The sequence below is a fragment of the Papilio machaon genome, chromosome 25 (genome assembly GCF_912999745.1).
Source record: "Papilio machaon chromosome 25, ilPapMach1.1, whole genome shotgun sequence".
NCBI classification, from domain to species: domain Eukaryota; kingdom Metazoa; phylum Arthropoda; class Insecta; order Lepidoptera; family Papilionidae; genus Papilio; species Papilio machaon.
In genome coordinates this window covers 5550498-5573126 of record NC_060010.1, presented here as the reverse complement: position 1 = coordinate 5573126, position 22629 = coordinate 5550498, and the positions used below count along the sequence as shown (strand labels likewise).

The window sequence follows — 22629 nt, the reverse complement described above, 5'->3', positions numbered from 1 at the left end:
AATGAACCATAAACGATTTTTTTTTATATTTTTTGCTGTCTTTAAACTTCAATATTAAAATAAACATATTCGTCGCCAACAAAGTTTAGTTGTAATTTAGTTACGACGTTGAAGAGTTATGCACACTTGATTATTTTGATTGCAATTCAACGCAGTGTTTATCTATATATATAAGTGCACAATTATTGTATTTAGAATAAAGTACTTTCGTACCTTATGTTGGTTTTATAACAAAATCATGTTCTAAAAAAAAGTGATGTTAAATAAATGAAAACCAGTTTTAATGTGAATAAAATGTAATATAGACTTTTCGAGATATTTGTGTAAATGTGAAATAATTAAAAAACTTTGAAGGTGTCTAGCGCCTAAACTTCGCAATATTTGATAGAGGTAAGTTTGGTTAAATCGTAACTATTTTCTAACAAGGATTCTGCGGTACTCTTTTGATCACGTCTTTCCCGGCCGCTTGGTGTATTGTATAACATGCATCACACTCGCTCGTTCTCGTTCTCTCTCGTTCTCGGTCACCATTCGACTCGCCGACGGTCCCCGAACATAGCCGAACTTACGAATGTAGCTTGATGCATAATTTAAATAAAATGACAACACGTCAATAAGTGTCTATTGTTACAATTAACGGACTAAATTAACGGAAGTGAAATTTAACGGAAGTTAACAAGAGCGTTAACACTTTTTGAATTTAACTTAAAAGTTAATCCGTTAAGGAAAATGTTAACTTCGTTAATTAACGATTAACGGATTAACGAGTTAATGCCCAGCTCTGAACATCAAGACGTAATAAATAATTGTGTAATCTATTATAGACCGGCAAAGTTTTCTGACCCGGTGGGCAAAACTCAAACTAAACTATGACAGCTCACTATCGTCATCCTGTTAATTATACAAAAAGCAGTCATGTTTTTTTTTCTTTTATGAAATTGTCTACAAACCGCGATAGCAGCGCCTCCCATCGGGTCAGATATCCTTGTTTGAATATAAACGCTATCAAAAGTAATGCTAGTACGTCATGTTTAAAATAAGTTGAGAATCCAAATCCGTGACATTTGCTATGACCAAATGAGTCATACCTAAATTCCTTCGTACATCCTACGGGAACTCTAAAACCCCTACCAGACATATAACCTTTTCGCTGCTATATCGCAAAGCGATTAGAGAAGAATCCAGGCCTCGCAGGCAACAAATATTTAAGATAACCTTATCATAACCCGTCCAGCGCAAGGAGGTCTCTTTATCACACGTTTTATATTCTCACCAAATTATAAATGTAACTTCAAGTTCTTTATTTCAATGGAGTAAAGTTCAAAATGCTATGTTTTGATTGTAGAGTACCGACATTTTGTGGTTCAATGCTTGAGTGACCATTCGGACGTCGCATATTCTGAATTCTCTTGTATGGCGCCTTGCTTTTTTTGTTTATTTTTACTAAAATTTATATGATCATAATAATAAACAGTCTACTCTTAATGCCATAGCATAAAATTAATATACCTATAGACATTATCCATAGATATAAGAGTAGATTAAGAAATGCCAATAAATTTTAACGTCATAAAATTAAATCACACCAAACTATACAGAACTTCAAGTATGGAATAATTCCGCTCATAAAAACCCTTCAAAGATGGTATATATTGCGAAACATACGAATAAAGGTACATCTCTGTTCGTAACTCTGATGTAACTCTTTTCACCCGGTACATATTTGTCGGCAATATACCGCGGTGCAACCAATATCGGTAGTGGTGTGAAATCACGCTGTGTCGGCTCCAATGATTTATGTCGTACACAGACAGACTCCGACGCACACGAAACGTCTACGTTAATGGAAGCTTACGTGTGGCGCCTACGCATCTTGATGGGGGTTACCAGTCGGGAAATTTTCCTTACAATTTTGGGAAAATTGTAGTTATTATTTTTAATTTACTATAACATTCTTAAAATGTAATGCGCAATTTTTAATGTCATATTTAATCTGTACAATATTTTTTTTAAATGTAAAATTAAATAACATTTCTGTTATTGATACAAGACTGTTTTAGAGTTATCAATTTATGAGTCCAGGTCTAGATCTAGGTAAGTCTAGTCCAGGATTATTCAATTTTATTGCAGCTTAATTCATATTTAGGAAAATTAAAATAATAGTCAAGCGTGCAACACTGATTCTCGCTAGCCGATAGAAATTTATAGCGCGTTTAAAATGTTTTCGTTCTTAATTTCTGTAAGATAAACGATCCACAATTTCGGCGCCTTTAACTAGTTGAAATATGCATACCCATTACTGGGCCGATGTCGCTCACTGCATTTCAAGGCTAAAACGTCCAGATTACCTTGAACTCTAAGCTTTTCATATAGCTACGCGTTCTGTTTTAATGGGGAGGATCGGCTTAAATTGGTCATGCATTAAAATTGTTGTGGCATTTAAAGTGTGTGAGGTATGTTAATTTTAGATTTTATTTTAATACATTTGGAAAGCGGACATGTCCTTTACTTAGACCAAATATTACTATCATTTATTTTACATAAAAGTAGTGTAAATTAATATTTTTTATTATAAAATCTATCTAAGCTATAAAAAACTGAATGGTAATTAAGTTATCTTTACAAACTACAGATCTAAGTATTAAATACGTAATCAAATATTCAAGGAACTTAAAAATTCAATAATACAAATACACCCCAGTGGCATGTGTTAGGGGGCGCGTTGAATTTGTTTTGACTACATTTGCATTAGGATTTGCGTGCATTAAAGCGAAATAAATTTGATGTCTTCATGCGTACGACATTCATGAATATTAGTAGTTTAATTTTAGAGCGATTTTATTGCCGTTTATGCGTGCAAAATTATTAGTACAGATGTCTATATTTGCGAGTGAACTAAATGTTTAATGACTGTTAATATTAACAGGGTTATTTTTAACATAAAAATCCTTCTAAATTACGATTTACGTTTTCACTAGTTAGATTAACTAAATAAACAGTAGGTATGTCTAGAAAATAAAATAATATTTCCATAGGATAAAATCTAGTTTTATGACTTTAACATGATCTTATATTTTGCTTTTGAAACTTAACTAAATATAGATGTCTTATAAAATGTATTTAACTATCAATTAACATTTTGGAGTCTATTATAGTTTGTGTTATATATTATATGCTTAATATGTTATCTATATATATAAAAGAAAGTCGTGTTAGTTACACTATTTATAACTCAAGAACGGCTGAATCGATTTGACTGAAAATTGGTGGGCAGGTAGCTTAGAACCAGGAAACGGATATTTTTTACCCCGTTTTCTATTTTTTATTCCGCGCGGACGGAGTCGCGGGTAAAAGCTAGTTTAATTTAAGAAGTATTCAAAAACTTATGTAAACGAAAGTATAAAATTACAAATGCACGGTTGATTTAAATATAAAAATGCTACAAGGGGAGGTCGGGGAAAGCCGAGTAATCCTGGTAAGTAATTCTCTTGCAGTAAGTAATGCGCTGATAAATGAAATTAAATCGGACAAACAAGTGCTGCCATTCGCCCCGCGGCTCCCCTTTTATGTCGCCTCTTGTACGAAACTGTAGTGATGTACGAAATTTATGTCGATATTTTTTTCATATCTTATTCGATATTTACACCTCATGTAAATTTTATTATAAACAATAATAAAATTTACATGAGCAGAGCAATTTGTGTTAATATAAAATTTATTTTAAGTAAATAACATACAAAAATAAGCAAACACAAATCGAAGGATTTTCTCTTTATATATAACTACATCCTAATAAAATTAATCTATATTTAAATTTTCATTGGTAATGGTTACTTTACGTTTTTCCTTCAACAAAATCTGTTTTTAAATTTTTATTTTCTTAAATGTCATTGTGTAATTACATTTTAGTATTGTGTGGATAATTTATCGATACTTTTGACATTTCAGTTCCGTACATCACTAGTATAAAGTTAGCAAAAAGCGCATCGCATCTCGACATGTGCGCGCCAATCTGTCGTTGCTGCCGTACTCGAGTACTGTTTATATCCTGCTCTAACAGATTCCAACTTGTATATAGTTGTTTCTATCGCACGCCCCTTGTCGACACTACTTAACGACGGGCCGATTATCGCCCGATACGATGTATTGGATTGTTTTCCGTTGTCCGATTCGATTATTCCGCTAAAAAAACAGTATCGCAATATTAAATTACGTAACAGTGAAAATTCATCTGCAAGATTCAAGTGAAATGGTTTATTTTTATTCAGACACTGGCAACGTCCGCGCGAAATTAAAAAAAAATTAATTAGTAGCCTATGTTTTTTTCCAGACTATGTTCTACATATGAACCAAATTTAATCAAGATGCGTTGAGCAGTTCCGGAGATACATTCAAATAAACATCCATACATCTAAATATTCGCATTTATAATATTAAGTAAGATGTCTATGGTAAAGATTGTATTACTATTAAACTTTGTTACCAATAGATGAAGAGTTTTATATGGATGAGGATATTAGAAAAAGGAGAAGAGAACTAGAATTTGTCTCCAACACACGCTCTTTAAACCAAAGGCGGAATTACTTCGCACAGCCTACCTGTTACCACATCTTTGTGGTCTTGGTATTACACTGAGCATGCAAAAGCTAACGCTGAGAAGACTACAGTATCAAAAATTCTTATACATCTCCGCTGCCAATTCCCTTTCCTACCCTACATTGAATCTTTAAGTTGAAGCACGTTATTTATATAAGCATACGTCAATCAGACTTGGACGTGGTAAGTGTCGTGGGAGACGTCAGGTGATAGTCGCGCCTCCGTGCGACCCGACCCACTTGCCCGACAAATCGGGGGTTAAATATCACCCGTGGGGATGATTGCTCTCTACATAGCCTAAGGGTACTTCTGTGTTGTTCATATAAATGTTACCATATTAGTGAAGTAAAAATTAATAGCTAAATCAAGTGCTATATTGATCTTTTTATCCATTTTTATTAAATCTTTTTTATAACATAATCTACATATAAACAACTCTAGATTCATTTAAACCTGAAATCATATTTTTTTGTTTAGTTTTTCTAATTTTCCCACATATAATTTGTATGAAGCCACAATAGAGCGATTTGATAAATCAAAGTATCAAGCCCGATTATATTCATTTAAGAAATTCCGTGTATGTGTTGTATGTATAGTAGATAATGCATACAAGATCTGAAATAAAATTAATTAACGACTCTATTAGGTTCATACACTTAACAATTAATCATAAAGACACGCCCTTCAAATCACAAATTATCCTCAAACAAACCAACAAAATCGAATCTGACGCGTCTCTAAAAAAAAAACAAATAAATATTCAATCATGATTACTACCCTAGTCACCCCCTTGAGATACACCGCCGTGATAATACGCCACTCGGTGGCACAACATCTCTGCGGGACGCCAATTCAAATGTAAGGGCGGGATTCTGACATCTATATATGGCATAATAAATGCAAAGAAAGGAATAAAAATATATCAACAGAAAACAGAATTTACAATAAAAAACATTATTTTTTTTATATCAACGATAACTTTAGTTTCCACTAGCTGTCGCCCGCGGCTCCGTCCATGAGGATTCAAAAAAACTTAAGCTATGTTCTACATCTATGCCACATTTCAGCGAGATCCATGAAGCCGTTCTGAAGATACGTTCCAACAACATCCATCAATCCATCCATTTAAACATTCGTATTTATAATATCAGTAAGTTGTAGGATTGCCGAAATACTTATCCATTTAATTCACTAAGAAAAAACTCGGAGCAATAACAACCATTTCTTCATTTAAAAAAAATCCGACTGATTGTACATAACACTCGGGGGAGTACGAATCAAGATGAAGTTATCTTTACTTGCCCTGATCGACTTAAATCACTCGATTGCTAATATTTAGCCAGACTAGCGAAGCCCCGCGGCGCCGCCCGCTGCGCTCGCCACGACCACTGTTATAAAGCGTCAAGCCGGACAATAATTACGATTTATTTTGCATTCAACACAACGGGGAATCATTTACTCCCACATTTTATTATGCACGATTATAATTTTTACGTTATGATTTGATTAAATGCTATAAAAATTATTATCAAAAGAGTTTATAATAGGAAATAATTTGACTCAGTCATGAAAGCAGGCCTTTAATATAGATTTCTAATATTATAAATGCGAATGTTTAGATGGATGGATGTTTGAAGGTATCTGAATCTTGATGAAATTTGGCAGAGATGTAGAAAATAGTCTGGAAGAACACAAAGGCTACTAATAAAGTTTTTTTTTTTATTCCGTGCAGACTAAGTCGCGGTCATAAGCTAGTCTGTCATAAACACCAACCCTAAAATTACTGCACGGCCACAATACATATCTATGTCTACAAACTGACAGACGTGACATGAATGCAACGGGTAATCGAACCCGCTCTCTAGAGAATACAACGAAAGCGCATTTGTGTCACATGGTATAACTTTTAAAGTATTATTAAATAACACTTACAGATGTCATAATTAAAGTTTATAATATTAATTATTAAATAGAAGTTTCTAAGTTTTTTTAAGTTTCAATCACTAAAAAATATTTACAAAAAAATTTGTGCGCCCAACGTGGGGCTCGAACCCACGACCCTGAGATTAAGAGTCTCATGCTCTACCGACTGAGCTAGCCGGGCTGTAGGAAACACTACGAAAATGTTATCTTTATTTAAAAGACGATTTAAAAATCAACATAGAATTCAACCAACAAAATAATTGTTGAGAGTTACCTATTTTTAAACCCAATACAGATCTAGTTCGAATGAAAACATTTTTATTGATAAAAAAAAATAGACCAGATCTTAATAAAATTAGACTAACATAAATAATTACAGTAATTATTGGCCACGCGCCAAGACCATTGCGAGAATTACGATTCAATCTACTCACACATTTATAACAATGAAAACTCAACCTTATTTCTTAAAAAATAAAAACCATAATCACAAAATTGAACAAAAAATAATCCGCAGAGAAATAAATAACAATAAACAATTTTCAACTCTATCGCAATACTATAAAGTTCATAATACTATATCTATTATAAATGTGACAGCTATTAAAGGGCACGTGCGTATCATAGAACGGACTATAGATGTGTCCGGGGAATCGAACCGAGTACTCTGGGGTATAGATGGTAACCGCGGCACGCGACTGTACTGTCATCTGTCACGGTTATGTCACTATTCGACTGATAACTGATGGAAATAACTCTCACAGTTATAAAAAATAAAGGGCAGGTAACAGACTAATACTAATACCAGCATGCATCAGCTACCTTCCCGTTTAGGGTTGCCAGGTCGCCAAACCTACTAGCCGGACAGACCAGCCAGTTTGGCCGGACATTTGGGTAGAAAGTTCGGACTCCCTATATTATTTAGGATTTTGTCTCAGTATAAATAGGTACACTCTCGTTTGGGAAATGTAAAAAGCCTAACACAAACCGGAAAACAGTTTATTTTGGCCGGACACGCAATCAAAAAGCCTACCTATGTCCGGCTTTATCCGGACAATCCGGCAGTCCCGTCAAAATTGGTCCAGCCGTGCCGGATATAACTCGGTACAAATGTGGCTGTACGGACAGACATACAGAAAAAAAAGTCATAAATTTATTTTTTGTGTGACATTTTTTAAAATATTACATAAAGACACTCCAATTTTATTAATATGTATACGTTGCGGATGTCCATGGATGTCGGATCAAATAATTTTAAGCGGTCCGTTGCTTGTTTGCCCCCTACTACTATAAAAAAAAAATTTAGAGATTAAATGCAATATTTCATGTAAAGCGCTTCTTAAATTCTGAAAAATTAATATCGCTGTAAAACATTATTTTAAGACGATAAGGAGTTGTATAATATCCAAAAATCTTGACGGCCCTTAACTTCGCGAGAATCGCTGCACAGAAAACAACTTTACGTATAACGGGACGTAGCGGGATACGAGTGAAAGTCACTACACAGCGTACCGATCACCTTGAGCCGACAACATATTTGAAACGATTTATAACTAACGCTATCGTAACTAAAACCTTTTTCAAAAACTGCATCAGCAGTGATATTTCAGGGTTAAAAATGAAAAAATATTTGTCTCCTTAAAGGCAACAACGAGTACTCTTGGTCCAAAATACCCTTCTGTTCTACCAATTTTAATACGAACGAACAAACAAAATAACCTACAACACATTTACCAAAACCTGCCATATGCAAGTGCGTCTGCCGTGAAAATGTAATCAAAACATGGACAATGCGACAAAAAGACGGGACTTAAATATACACGGTACATTGCACAACACCCCTAACTTGACAATAAATGTATGTCCAATCAATAAAAAAAAAACTCTTCTAATTTAACAATATTTTTGGAAGCATACAAACGAGTTATTTTTAATTTAATGGCGAGGAGTTTAACTAACTTTACTAAAGTTAAAAATTTACCAAAAAAATATAACACCTTCAGAGTCACCGGCTCGCAATGCGACATCATTACAATAAACGTGTTAGTATAATTAATTAAAACAATATTAAAAAAAAAAACTTTTATAAAGACAAACATAGAAAAAAGATGAAATTCAACGAACAATGTTTATTTGCGTTACTTAAAGTTAAAATTCAATTTTTGTCTGTCCGTCTGTCCGCAAATCAATGTTTGTTCCGGGTAATCTCTGAAACGACTGGATCGAATTTGACGTGGTTTTTACTATAAGGTAGCTTAAGTATGATGAAATAACAGGCTTTTTTCTGCGTTGATGAAGTCACGGGCAACAGCTAGTTAACTGTAGTTTTAAAATCCATGTAATTCTCGTGCAATATTCATATACATGTTTCAAGTATTAACAAAAAAAAAACAACAAGTGTCCATCTTATTCAATCATAAAACAATATTTATTCAATGGGGGGCGAGAGTTTAGAGGGGTATAACGCGCTATAGAGGGATCGTGTTCAATTTGTGTTGTGTCAATGATGCGCGCTCGATTTAATGGCAGGTGACGTTTATGGCTGCTGCTCACCCCCGCGCAATGTGACAAGGATTGAATGTATTAGATTAGTCGCTTTGTTTATGTACCAATTCAATGGCTTCGTAATTAAATGATTGTACAATCACTGAATCTGACTAGTGAAATAATTGAAATTGAATATGATATGTCCCCTACTTTTCTAGTATTACATTATTCTTCGACACTATCGTTTTTATTGTGTCTAAACTCTGTTTCTTCTTCGTACGATTTTCGGAATTTTTTCAAAAAAAATCATTATATTATATAAAAAACTAGCTGTCGCCCGCGACTCCGTCCGCGCGCAGTTAAAAAAAACAAAATGGGGGGGGGGTTATGAAAAAAAGATGTTGGCCGATTCTCAGACCTACTGAATATGCTCACAAAATTTCATGAGAATCGGTCAAGCCGTTTCGGAATACGGTGACGAAAACTGTGACACGAGAATTTTATATATAAGATACATATGCGAATGACCAATAGGAGTTCTATAGTCATCTATTTCGATTGTCACTTGATTATTTAAATAAAGTCTGCCATACGCAGACAGTGTATCAGTTAAAAGAAAAAACACTACAAAACTGTATAAAGGCTAAAATAAACAGAACATCCCTCGCGGACGCGACGCTAATAAAAATAAATATTGGTCCATCAAATAATCATTGAGCCCGGGGCGCTTTTAATAAATTAAAAATATCGTCGGCAAATTAACGACGCGTAAAGTTGTGGCCCGAGTTAACGCGATTCATAGTCTAGTCGTTTCCAATATTTTGGCAGTGTTTAAAAAAATTCTGTCACTCTTTCTTTGAATAGAACAGAGATAACATTATATACAGTAAAGGTAGCGATAAAAGCAAAATAACAAATGGTTTAGGTATGTAAAGTTAGCCTGTTAGTGATGATTTTAGCAAGGCACACAAGGCCACTCATCATTATTTTACTGGCCTTATCCCACTCACGTAAGGTTGTCGCACAAGGTTTTATAACCTTAGAATTTTGACTTAAAATTGACTGTGCAAGACACTAAAAAGTGAAATGTTAAGTAAAATTACATTTCACATGATAGAATTAATTTTTTTAAATATATAATTTAATTAGTTCATTAATTCCTTACAGTATGAGATTTAACAATCCTCACAAAGTAAGTTATCTTCAAAAAACACACTCACATATTAAAAAAAATGTATTGCAAATCGCTCAGCTCAAGAATCCGCTCATACTATTACCTCACCCCACTTGGTGACACACGGCGCGCGTTTTTATTCAAACGATGGGCGTGGTAGGCGACATGCTGACTAATTACAAGGTACTGCCTACCCCCAATCTGCGAGCACAATACTACTCCGGAAATTACTACGATGATCTGCGATACACTATGAAAATATATGTACATTAGGCTTTATTAAAAATAAATAAATATGTGACGTCAACAAACAAGTCACCACAAAATTACTAGCAAAAACAATAGCCTTATATACTATGTAAACAATTTGGATGAAATTGATTTACTAATCGTTAACTTTATTATAAAGATGACAAAAAACAACAGGAATTATAAAAATAAATGAAGTTTAATAATATTTATTAGAATTTTTAAATTAAAATCGTCCAAATTTTGATATTTAGCACTAATCAGAAAGCGTTACGTCACGCCGTAGTTTGGAATTCAGTAACACAACAACATACAAAGATACAATTCTACTCTACAACACGGCGTGACGTCACAGATGACGCCATGACAGGTTGTGTTTGAAGGAATCTCTGGAACGGCTCAACGGATCTTGATGATTTTTGGCACAGTCTTTTTTGACATAGTCTGGAAGAACACATAGTTACTTAATAAGTTTTTTTTATTCCGAGTCGCAGGCGGCAGCTAGTGAGTAATAAACAGGGACAGACCAACAAAAGCTATTCTATTAAAAAACACTGCTAGAAAGAGACCTCACGATGTCTCAGAATATTAAACAAGTAGATCTGCTTAAATGCAGTGATACAGTTGTGGAAGAGTCTAGAAAATCTTGCCAGAAGCGTACAAATTAGTACTTTTACCTCCACTAGGTTAATAGCAATTTATCATTGCAAATTATATCTTGTCAGATATTTCAGAGAGCACTTAAACAAGAATAAATATAAAGAAACAAATCAACAAAATGTCGACATCGTGACTGAATGTTAGTGATTTCGAAATATATCCTAAATGGACCGCAATGTAGTCAATAAATCACTTTTAAAAGCGCAGTCGTGTGTGTCAATAAAAAAATAATAACATCTCAGCAGCCATTGGTTTGTGAAAAAAAAAAAAGATTAATTCCAACCGTATTCAAATAACCAGAAATATCACTTGCTAGCACTAGATACCTTTCACCACATTACCTAGATTTTGTATTGTAGATTCAAAGAGTTTTCAAAGAATTGTTACAATGTGCAGAAAATTAACTGTTAGTTTACTAATTAGATATTGTATTTGTATGTAGTAGTACATTCAACAAAATAACACTCTTAATAGTGCACCAAACCCACAATTTAATATACTCATAATAAGCATGAGTAACGTTGCCAGGCGTCCGGATAAAGCCGGACATATGCAGGCCTTTTGATTGCGTGTCCGGCCAAAATAAACGGTTTTCCGGGTTTTGTTAGGCTTTTTACATTTCCCAACCGAGAGTGTACCTATTAATACTGAGACAAAATCCTAAATAATATAGGGTGTCCGACCTTTCTACCCAAATGTCCGGCCAAACTGGCTGGTCTGTCAGGCTAGTAGGTTTGGCGACCTGGCAACCCTAAGCATGAGTGTTACCGAGGAGATGTGGAGAACTGCTTCGTCCTCAAGAATCAAAAGAAATGAAATAGATGAAAAATTATTTAAAATAATAGTGTGCTGAAATTTCTTAAAAAAAGAATTTTTACTTCTAGCCCTCCTCCCCTTGATCATGAACTAGCAATGTATTTAGTTGTAGGTGTAGGCACCTACAACTAAATACATGAATACAAAAATCGTCCAACGCAATTTTCCAATCAAACTGGAAGAAAGAATACCGATGAAGCACGTAATAGCATTATTGAAACCCAAGTGGCAATCGTATTGAGTGTATAACTAGATCCGCGGGTTCGAATCCTTTGTTAATTCAGTTTCGAGTAGTTCCCGATACTTTTAAAACATAAAATAATCGATGTTAAAGTGTTATAACCTCATACATAAAGTGGCAAAGCACTTTATGAAAAAAAAAACTGTTTTTCGTAACCGTATAATAAAACTAGCTGTAGCCCACGTCTCTGTCCGCGCAGTTAAAAAAAAAGTAATAAGTAACCTATGTTTTCTTCCAAACTATGATCTACATCTGTGACAAATTTCATCAAGATCCGTTGAGCCGTTCTGGACATATCTTCAAACAAACATGCATCTAAACATTCGCATTTATAATATAAGATTTTTATAATGAAAAATCTGACAGAACTATTTATGAATGTCGCTCTCCTGCTCCATTTTTAAGAACTCTAGTCTACATAGTAATCAATATTACGAAAATTTATTGCAAGTAAACGTAAATAATTGAAAATTGCGGAGACCCTACAAGTAATACGACATCCATACTCAGAGACATTGTATAATAATGAAAAATCTTCGTTATATTAAAATACAACTGTTTGGTTGTATGGATAGATGTATTGCTACATGGATTGCGCTGAAGGCATAGATGCAGAACATAGTTTGAAAGAAAAAAGTCTACTAATTATTTTTTAATTCCGCGCGAACGGAGTCACGTGCTACAGCTAGTATTTAATAACTTGATTTTTAAATATAGGCAATAGAATAGAACACTTGCAATTCTAACATATGTATACGTTATCATAGGGCAATAAAACAAACACAGTGTTAAGCTACCGTAGCGTATCGTTTAGTGTCAGCTTTGCAATCTACTGATTATTTCCTATTAAATCGATAATCACTTGTAATGCTATTCTGTAATGTCGATTATCAACCCCCTTGTTAGTATTGCCACAGAGTATGGAAACAGTAGAACCACTCTAGTAAAACTACATTAACAGTAAACTGACAATTTTGTCTGTAATCGTCTATCTAAATGTAACATCAAATGGGATCGTAATTAAGAGCAAGTTTTTTTAAAAAAAGTATTAAAATATTATTTTCTACCCTTGCAATGAATAACATTTAAAATAAGAGATATTACCCAATAACCTACGAGTTCGGTTTCAAATTTCGAAAAAAATGTCTAAATATAAAAGTACAAATAGAATTACTAAATATACCAAAAGTTCTAGTATCACGCAACAAAATGTCTAATTGTCCTACTGCATTACACTGTGGCAATAGGGTTGTCAAGTTTGGCGGCGGGTCGTGTACTCCATATGGCAACAATAGGACTCAATGACGCCGAATTGGCACATGGCACTCTGTTCACAACACATTGGGAACCAGTGAACTGGACATATAGTATATTCATAAAATTACTCATGTTAAAGTGACCGTCCGTGACTCCGTCCGCGCGGAGTAAAAAACTTAGATTAGCCTATGTGTTCTTTCAGACTATGTTCTACGTCTGTGACGAATAAACAACCCTTATCACTTCGGCGTATGAAAAATAGATTGTTGCCGATTCTCAGACCTACTGAGTATGCATATAAAATGTCATAAAAATCGATCGAGTCGTTTCGGAGGAGTATGGTAACTAACATTGTGACACGAAAATCTATATAAAATAAAGTCGTGTTAGTTACACTATTTATAACTCAAGATCGGTCGAACTGATTTAGCTGAAAATTGATGGGGAGGTAGCTTAGAACTAGGAGACGGACATAGGAACTTTTTGTGTGCTGAACTTTTTCATGTTGTGTGGATTTTTTTTATTCCGCTCGGACGGAGTCGCGGGTAAAAGCTAGTTTTATATAAGATGTTAGACTCAATAGCATTGAATTTGTTTTATATTCGCTTTTCTACTGTTTTCTTTAAAAACAATAAGATTAAAATATTTTTTATTCATATCTGTTTCGAATATAGAAAACTAAGGGAAGCATTAAAAATGTGAAGGCAATTTGAACACTTTGTACGAGTCAAATAGTGCATCTAAGAAGTAACATAAAAAACAATCTCAAACAAAATGCACTAAAAAGTAACAAAATAATGTCATGAAAACTCTCTAAACTCTAAAGAAAGTTCTCTTCTTTCTTGTAACATGTCTATATTGTATAATTATTGTTATTTCGCAGTCAATATCAGCCGAAGTAAATAGGTGACATTTTATATTTGAGATGTATTAACCTTTATAAATAAGAGACTGTATTCAAAATTTCGACATATAAAAAAATATAAAGTGATTATAATTAAACGTGACGCCATATTATAAATTCGAATGTTTATTAGAAGGTATCTCCAGAACTGTATGGATCTTGCTGAAATTTGGCATAGATGTAGAACATAGTCTGGAAAAACTAGTTTTCTTTTTTAATTTCCTGAGAACGGAATTCGCGACTTACATACGAAAATGTTCAACTATAAAATGGAATTCTAATAGCCCTCTAACTACACCATACGCCATGTTTATTTAGTGACAACAAAACAGGTCTAATCAAATTTCACTTGGCACTAAAATGCAATGTCATGAAACACAATGCGTTTACACTGCGAACATTTGCGACAGGGGGAAAGACTATTGTTAAATAGCTGTTTTAATTAAAATAAAGCACTTCACTGATTGTGAAATACGTATTGACGTTTGTTTTGTTTTGCTGTGACATAACATTTGGCTATTCATGAAATCGAAGGACCAAAAATATTACTAATATTAATAAATGCGAATGTTTAAATGGATGGATGATTGTTTGAAGGTATCTCCAGAAATTTGGCAATGATTTAGAACATAGTCTGGAAGAACAAACGGGCTATAAAATAAAGTTTTTTTTTTTAATTCGCGAGGACGGAGTCGCGGGCGACAGCTAGTCAAGCAATAAATAACTAATTTGGAAGTAAATTATCGGTAAATATGACTCAAATCAAATTAATTGCCGTCATTTATTAAATAACAGAGTGTATGAACATAATTTGAAAAATATTTTTGTGGCTAGATTCCAGTAGCCACCATTGTTGATACCAACATATCTATATGAATATCAAATTGCTTTTGTTCCTACCAATTAATCAATTATACCAAATTGTACACTTCAATAGACCCTTGCAATTTTTTGCCACCATGACAGTATCAAAAGCAATCTTCAATTTAATTAACCAAATTAAATTCACGGCATCAAAGGGTTAGTCATAACTTGAATACTCCTAGACATTACAAACCGGTACAATCTTGATCCATAAGGATATTACAAAAGCAACCTTAATGCAACAGAATAAGATATAAATCACTTTGAAAGTTAACCCTTGCATTACCCCTGGTATTATAGAGGGGCGTCGTGTGAGTGCATTAGACAAATTAGATCATAATGCCTAAAGGTTGGTCACACCTTCTAAGACGTGACAAAGTAAAATATACTTTATCATCTTTAAATTTAAATAAAAAATCCCGAAATTATTATAGTAATGTTTTAAATAATTTAAATGACACGTGTAACCATAGAATATGTATGATAATTGTATAACGAATACTGAAGATATCAAACCTCCTTGTTAGTACAGCAGAGGTTGTACACTGTCAAGGAGGTGATACTGGCAGATAAAGCGAAGCCGTGTAAATTGTACAAAAAACATATATATTTTTTCGTTTAATATTTTTATATTTTTATGTGTGACTAGTTGTCGCCCGTGAATCCGTCCGCGTGGAATTAAAAAACACTTTATAAGTAGTCTATGTGTTCTTCCGGACTGTGTGATCTATGCCAAATTTCATCAAGATGTGTGAGCTTTTCTTGAGATACATTCAAACAAACATCCATCCATCCATACATACATTCGCATTTATAATATTAGTAAGATTTTCAATGATATAATCCTCTGTGAGAAATATCCAAAGGGTGTTTATAAGTTTGTTCGTTCGTTAAAAAGTTTTTAATTGTTACTTTCAGACTTAGTTAAATATACTACTGCATTAACCGTGGGTTTCCGAGACCAAAATCTCTCTAAAACATGTTATCTCTGTTTTGTCAAAGATAACAAGGATGACGATATGTTTCATACAGAGATTATTGTCTCAGAAACCAACGGTAAGTCCCGGAATTCAATTATCATTATAATCTTGACATAGTAACACTTCTTACTATCTTACTAATATTAGTAATATATGAAAGTTCAAATGGATGGATGTTTGTTTGAAGGTATCTTCAAAACGGCTCATCGTATCTTGATGAAATATGTCACAGATGTAGAACATAGTCTGAAAGAAGAAGAAGAACTTACTAAGTTTATTTCAATTCCGCATGAAAAAACGTAGGCGAGAGCTAATTAAAAACTAAATTAAAAAGCTAGTTTAACATCACAACATTAATACAAACAGCTAGTTACATCACTAACCTGATGATCAAATGCGCTCTATTCCTCAGCGCACCGATCACTTTGGCATCTTCATTGCTGGTGCCGTCTTCATACAGCCGAGTGGCACAAAGCACAGAGTCCAGAGCTACACTCACGCAGTCACTCAAGTAACGTGCCAGTTCTGTCTCTTTGTTATCATCTTGAAGATTCTTTTCCTGTACCAAAAATTACACCATTAACAGTGGGTTTCTGACAGCAAAAGCAACATCTGTTGTATGAATTAGTGTAATACCACAACCACACAGAAGACAGGCGTCAAGTGGAAGCAATTCCGCGTACAATCTGATGAATGTGGTGCCGGAGGACTAATTTTAGTCCTCTTCCCCTTCCCACCATTTTCTTATATATATATTTTTTTTTTATTTAATAATTTAAGAGGCTTTGTCGCAATGCGACCATATCGCCCCATAAGCCTTCCAACAAATACACCTTACATCTAATTATTTACATTGTTTCTTAAACACATGTCGGTCAACTTAAACATCATCCTGGCCTCGTCAGAAGACGGGTCAGCCAGGATAGTGTTTATCTGACCGACATTATACCCGAACACCTTAAAATAATTACGTCTAAGCCGTTCGTTCCGAGCACACTCCAAAACAACATGGTGGATGTCTTCCATTTTCTTATAAATGGAAGGATAAGAAGGGGATGGGATTATCTATCTATCTAAGTTCTAAAATACTTCTTTAGTGTCTAATGAAAAATAAATGTCGCGGAAATCAATTTCAAAGTAAAAAAAATAACGATAATTTTTTTACGAACTTATTTATAGTTTTGTACGTATTGTAAGGTTGAAAATAGCGTACAAATATAGAAAACACTTACAGGCGAAAAGTGGCGTGCGTTATATCAAGACTAGACGAAACGTGCGGGGGAGCGTTTAAGTCGATAACCCGTACTTGTACAAGTACTAAATAGAACGAAATATTTACTTTATATAATAGTAGTTACATGCTTTATACAAACATTGAAGGATATATAGAAGAAAAACGGGATTTTAAGTTAAGGATTGATCTAATCTGAACATATGACAGAGACGAAAAAAACTGTGCGTTAAAAAAGTCATAATTACTGTCTACCCCACTGTGCCACGAGTGTAAATTCTTTTCCCTAATTCGATATTTCAAAAGGTATCGATATAACCACATTCTGGCAACTTTCATTATCAAAAAGTACGAATTTACCAACAGCGCAATAAAAAAATGTAATACAATTTGTTGGGCAATATTAACCGAAATAAAAATTCCTAAAGATCCGTTATTTTCACATCGATAATTATAAAGACGCTGTTTGTTTACATTTAATTATCAAATAATAAGAATTTAAAGAACATTAAGACCGAAGACCTAATTATTATGTGCATACTTGAGAGTTTTATTAAAAAAATAAAAAAAAATTGTTTTTTTTTGCGTATCTATCTGCAAGAAATGCGCAATACTACAGAAAAATACATGAACAATTAATAAAGGACGTTATTTTGCGAGTGTTTTTTTTAATTGTAACACGTTCGTAATTAAAAAGGTTCCAAGATGTCGAGATAAAGATAATAATCGATTTTTATCGGCGTCGAAATCTTGTTTTTATTTTTTATTTTTCTTACGTCCAACATAAATCTATTTGTTTACGAGACAAAAGCGCGATATGTGATTAAGTCAGTTATAGTCTCGTTCACCTTAAAAAATAACGGTATTTTTAATTCATTGGTTTCAGACAAGGGATATTTCGGGAACAATTATTTGTAAGAAATCATAAAAAAAACTGAATGTTTTGTACATTTTTTTTTATTTAATATCAAATTAATTTTCAGTTTTTAAGGAATAGTGGTGCTAGTTTTGACCCATGTTTCATTTAACACTTCAACATAAATACTTTGAAATAAAAGTGTTAAACATGTCTGTCTACCTCACTAATTTAAGAATGTTAAACGATATTTTTTATATCATTATTAAATTTTTTAAATAATCCGCAAAGCTATAGAATATATCAGGTAGCAATTTAACAGCCGGGTCAATAACACAATAATAAAAAAATCCAGTTATTCCGCGTATTACCATATTTACGATAAGACCTAATTTTTTAAGTCCAAAATAAACAAATAAAAACAATTTTGAATACAGTTTAACAAATCCATTCATAATAATACATTTTTTAAATTTAACCATTTACGCTATAATAAATACTGTTCTGATTCAGTTCAAGTGAAACTTATTTAGAACTAGAGCAAGTAGAGTGGAAGAATTAAATGCTCCTCAATGCATTAGGCGACGCTTTTAAAGACGCCCTTCTGTTGACGACAACGATGCCAGGGTTGGCACTTTTATATTTTATTATTTGTACTAAGTTATTAATATATTGTACGAGAATGCCTTTAAAATAAACTATCTAAACAGTTTTCACTGATATTTTTTTATACTTATTGTCACAGAAACTTTATTTTAAAATCTTATTTTTGAGTAAATATTTTGAGTTATATTTTCCGTCTTACCCAAAATTTAAAACATTTTAAAAAATCTAAAAATATATATTTTTTTAAATCGCAAAAAGACATTTTTAATCCAGACAAATACTTTGATTATTTGAATTTAAAATCGATTTTAATAAATTAAAATCTATTTATCTAAAAGTATCAACCCTATTGCAAGCTGTACACACCCTCAACAAGATATACGCGAGGCTATACATCTGAAGTACATTGGATGGAAGTACACAGTGGTCATAAATGTAAGATATTAAATTGGAGACACTCAAATATTTCTAGATGCAATATAATAATTTCTAGATTATTCTAGATTAGGTGCCGGAGTCCTAATTTCAGTTTACTTTAAGTTCCCATCCTTATAAAGGATGGGTAGGGGAAATGGTAATGCATAGGAAAGGGAAATATACTCTTTCTATGTGTCTGTCCTTCGACAGCGGTCTCTTATGATTTGTTACTATTATTTCTATGTATTGAAGTGAACTCAGGGAACTGAATTCTTGAAAATATTTTACTTTAAATAATAGGATTGTTTTATAAGTCTAAAGGATTGTATTAATCGAAATACATGAAAAATTGTTAGAAACAATAAAGAAATAAAGAAAGTTATCTTATGAAATGTGATTGAAGGAAAGTCGTGAAAATTTAGCGATCGGAAAATTACAAAGAACCCTTTTTCTACGAAACAAAAACAAGTTTTAACAAATATTGTAAAAGTCGTAAAACTTTATGATGCATTCTCATACATATTACATTACTTCCTTGAATAATATTTTTATCTAAGCTAGTTTAGAACTTTTTCTATAATGGAAAATATGCGAATAATATAATCTTACTAATATTATAAATGCGAAAGTTTGGACGAATGGATATCAAGGTTAGAAATAAAAACGTATTTCCAGAACGGTTTAACGGATCTTGATGAAATTTGTCAAAGAGCACATAGACTACTTATTATTTAAGGTCATGCGGATGGAGTCGCGGGTGATAGCTAGTCGTAAGTATTTTAACCGTCAAGATGCTGTAAAAGGAAACTGATCTATTAACTAACTAATATTGTTTATTCTATTATTTAATGAATATTAATCCATTGATTTCAAATCTAACCTATTTAGAAACCGCAATCAATTAATTTTTATTTTTTTTAATAGCAAAGCGACCTCTGTTCATAGACATCCGCAATTACAGATGCTTTACCTACTTTTAATCAAAGGAAAAGGGGACGCACAGAAAGAGAATACAAGAAAAGGGTAGGAAGAGAAATGGTAAGAAGAAGAAGGGTAGGAAGAGAAAGGGCAGTACAAGTCCTTTGACACACAGTTATCAGACTATAGGCGGGATTGTTCCCACTTGTATGTGCTGTGTGTGTGATGTATGAGATGTGTGATGTATGAGATGTGTTGTACGAGTGCAAACAGACCAGTGTGACGTGCAGCAGCGTGGCGAGATGTACTGCGACTGAGGAACGCAACAAGTGCGCCGCCAGCGAGCCGCACGCGCCCGCACACCGCGACACCAGCGCTACGCTCGTACACAACGACCTACACACGGTCGTACACACGTGTCACACGGGTACACAACAGTACACGCGTGTAAAGGTTCATCTTACTAATATTCTAAATGCGAATGTTTGGACTGATGGATTTAGAAGACTGGTCTTCTAAATCCATCCGTCCAAATATAAATAAATAAAAACATAATAAATAGTTCTGAAACTACCAGAGAGATTTTGATGAAATTTGGCACAGATGTAAAAAATAATCTGAAAGAACACATAGGCTACTTATTAAGTTTTTTTCTTTAATTCACTCAATCGAGACATAATCAATTGAATTTTAAATGAAAACCTTTAAGAAATTCTCAAAACTGCTAACCTTGAATAATTCTAAAATAAAGATTTCATGTTTTAATTCATACCATTTTTAATTATTGACCAATTTATCCACATTTAGATGAATTTAAATCAATTAGGACCATCAACGATTTAGAGTTAAGCACTTGACTTGTAATCTGCAGGTCCTGAGTTCGAATCCCGCTATGTACCAATGTGCTTTTCAAAGTTAGATTTATATATGTACATTTATCCGACGTTCTTACTGTGAAGGAAAACATCGTGACGCTGCACATATCTGAGAAGAAATCCAAAGATATGTGTGAAGTGAACCCATACTGGATCAGGGCTCTTAGGGTACTCTCAAAGCCCCTCATTGTTGACGTACAGTGAGCTGATGATGATGAAAAGGTGAATGTTCTGTACGGGATGCTGTAAGACACTCACTTGGGTGTGAACTGTGCGGCCAAGTCCTCCCTCTGCGAGGCGAGTGCCAACATCTGACCTATAGCTCTCAGCCCGTACATCTTCTGAGCACTGACGCTGGGAGACACACTCAGCTCGGGATACAACTGGTATAACAACATGTTGCTACAGAGTTCACATTCCACTTAAATGTCTCTGAGAGGTCTTTAACTATCAATTACTTATTACTTCAAAGTCTTACTAATATTATAAATGCGAATGTTTAAATGGATGTTTGTTAAGATGCATCTTTAGAACAATTTAATGAATTTTGATAAAATTTGCCAAAAAAATTAAGTTTTTTTTAATTCCGCGCAGACAAATTCGCGTTAAAAACGCAAAAAAAGGCTAGATATATGTTGGTAATTAAAGCTATATTTAATTTTTTTTTTTTTAATTCCGCGCAGACAAAATCGCGAGCAAAAGCTAGATAAAAAACTAAAGTAAACCAAAAAGTATGGAAAAGAAAATCTTACCTTATCAATTTTTTCTATCATCCTGTATAATTCATTAAGATTCCTCTCAAGAAGGACCTGATCAAATGTGACGCAGACTTTCGTCTCCTTCTTACTACTTCTAGAAGTATCACTTTGAGAACTGCACACTGAAGGAGCGTTGTTCTTCGCATTCTCTTTCCCGCTGTCTACTTCTTTATTCTTCTTCTTCTTCTTTTTCGTCTCTACTTTCTCTTCGATTATTTTCATATCTGTATTATTATTATTTTCTATACCGTTCTGTTTGTCTGTTTGTTTATCATGTATATCTCCGTTTAATAATTTGTTTTTTTTACATTTATCTTCGGTGTCGCCATTTTGTTTTATCGTATCTTGTTCATTAGATAAAGGTGTGATAATATTACATATTTGTTGTATGACTTTAAACATTTTGTTACCAAATGGTACACCAATGTGATCGTATGTTGGTATCTGATCATCGTTGTGACTCCTAGAAATTATCATATTATAAGATATTTGATGCAAAAGTATTTTAAAAGAAATAAACTAACAGCGAAATAATGAATTTAACTCTACTTCTAAATAATCCTGGCAATAGTATAAACTCAAACCGAACGTAAATAAACAAAAATGTCAGACATTCCGCAATGACAGATGGAAAGAGACTGCCTCGAGCAGCAGCGCATACTTCCTTATAAAACCTTTTGTGTGGCTACCCTCAACAGTCCTAACAATATATATATAAAATACTAGTTGTCGCACGCGACTCTGTCGCTCACGTCTCTCACTCACGTGGCATTGAAAAAAAACTTAAAGTAGTCTATGTGTTCTCATCATCTGTGAC

General features: G+C 33.5%; 1 protein-coding gene and 1 non-coding gene across 2 annotated transcripts in view; both read right to left on the bottom strand.

Moving 5' to 3' along the window:
- The window catches only part of LOC106721717 (S phase cyclin A-associated protein in the endoplasmic reticulum), a 53410-nt gene that overhangs the window by 14897 nt on the left and 15884 nt on the right, over positions 1 to 22629 (bottom strand). Inside the window, exons 12-16 of the mRNA XM_045684145.1 lie at positions 22061 to 22275; positions 21807 to 22018; positions 21313 to 21437; positions 20455 to 20575; positions 16535 to 16710 (exon numbers count right to left, since the gene is read on the bottom strand). Coding sequence (XP_045540101.1) covers positions 16535 to 16710; positions 20455 to 20575; positions 21313 to 21437; positions 21807 to 22018; positions 22061 to 22275 — 849 coding nt within the window. The remainder of the gene's footprint in view (positions 1 to 16534; positions 16711 to 20454; positions 20576 to 21312; positions 21438 to 21806; positions 22019 to 22060; positions 22276 to 22629) is intronic.
- Positions 6628 to 6700, bottom strand: Trnak-cuu. The gene has a single exon. It is a non-coding gene; the product is annotated as a tRNA-Lys (tRNA).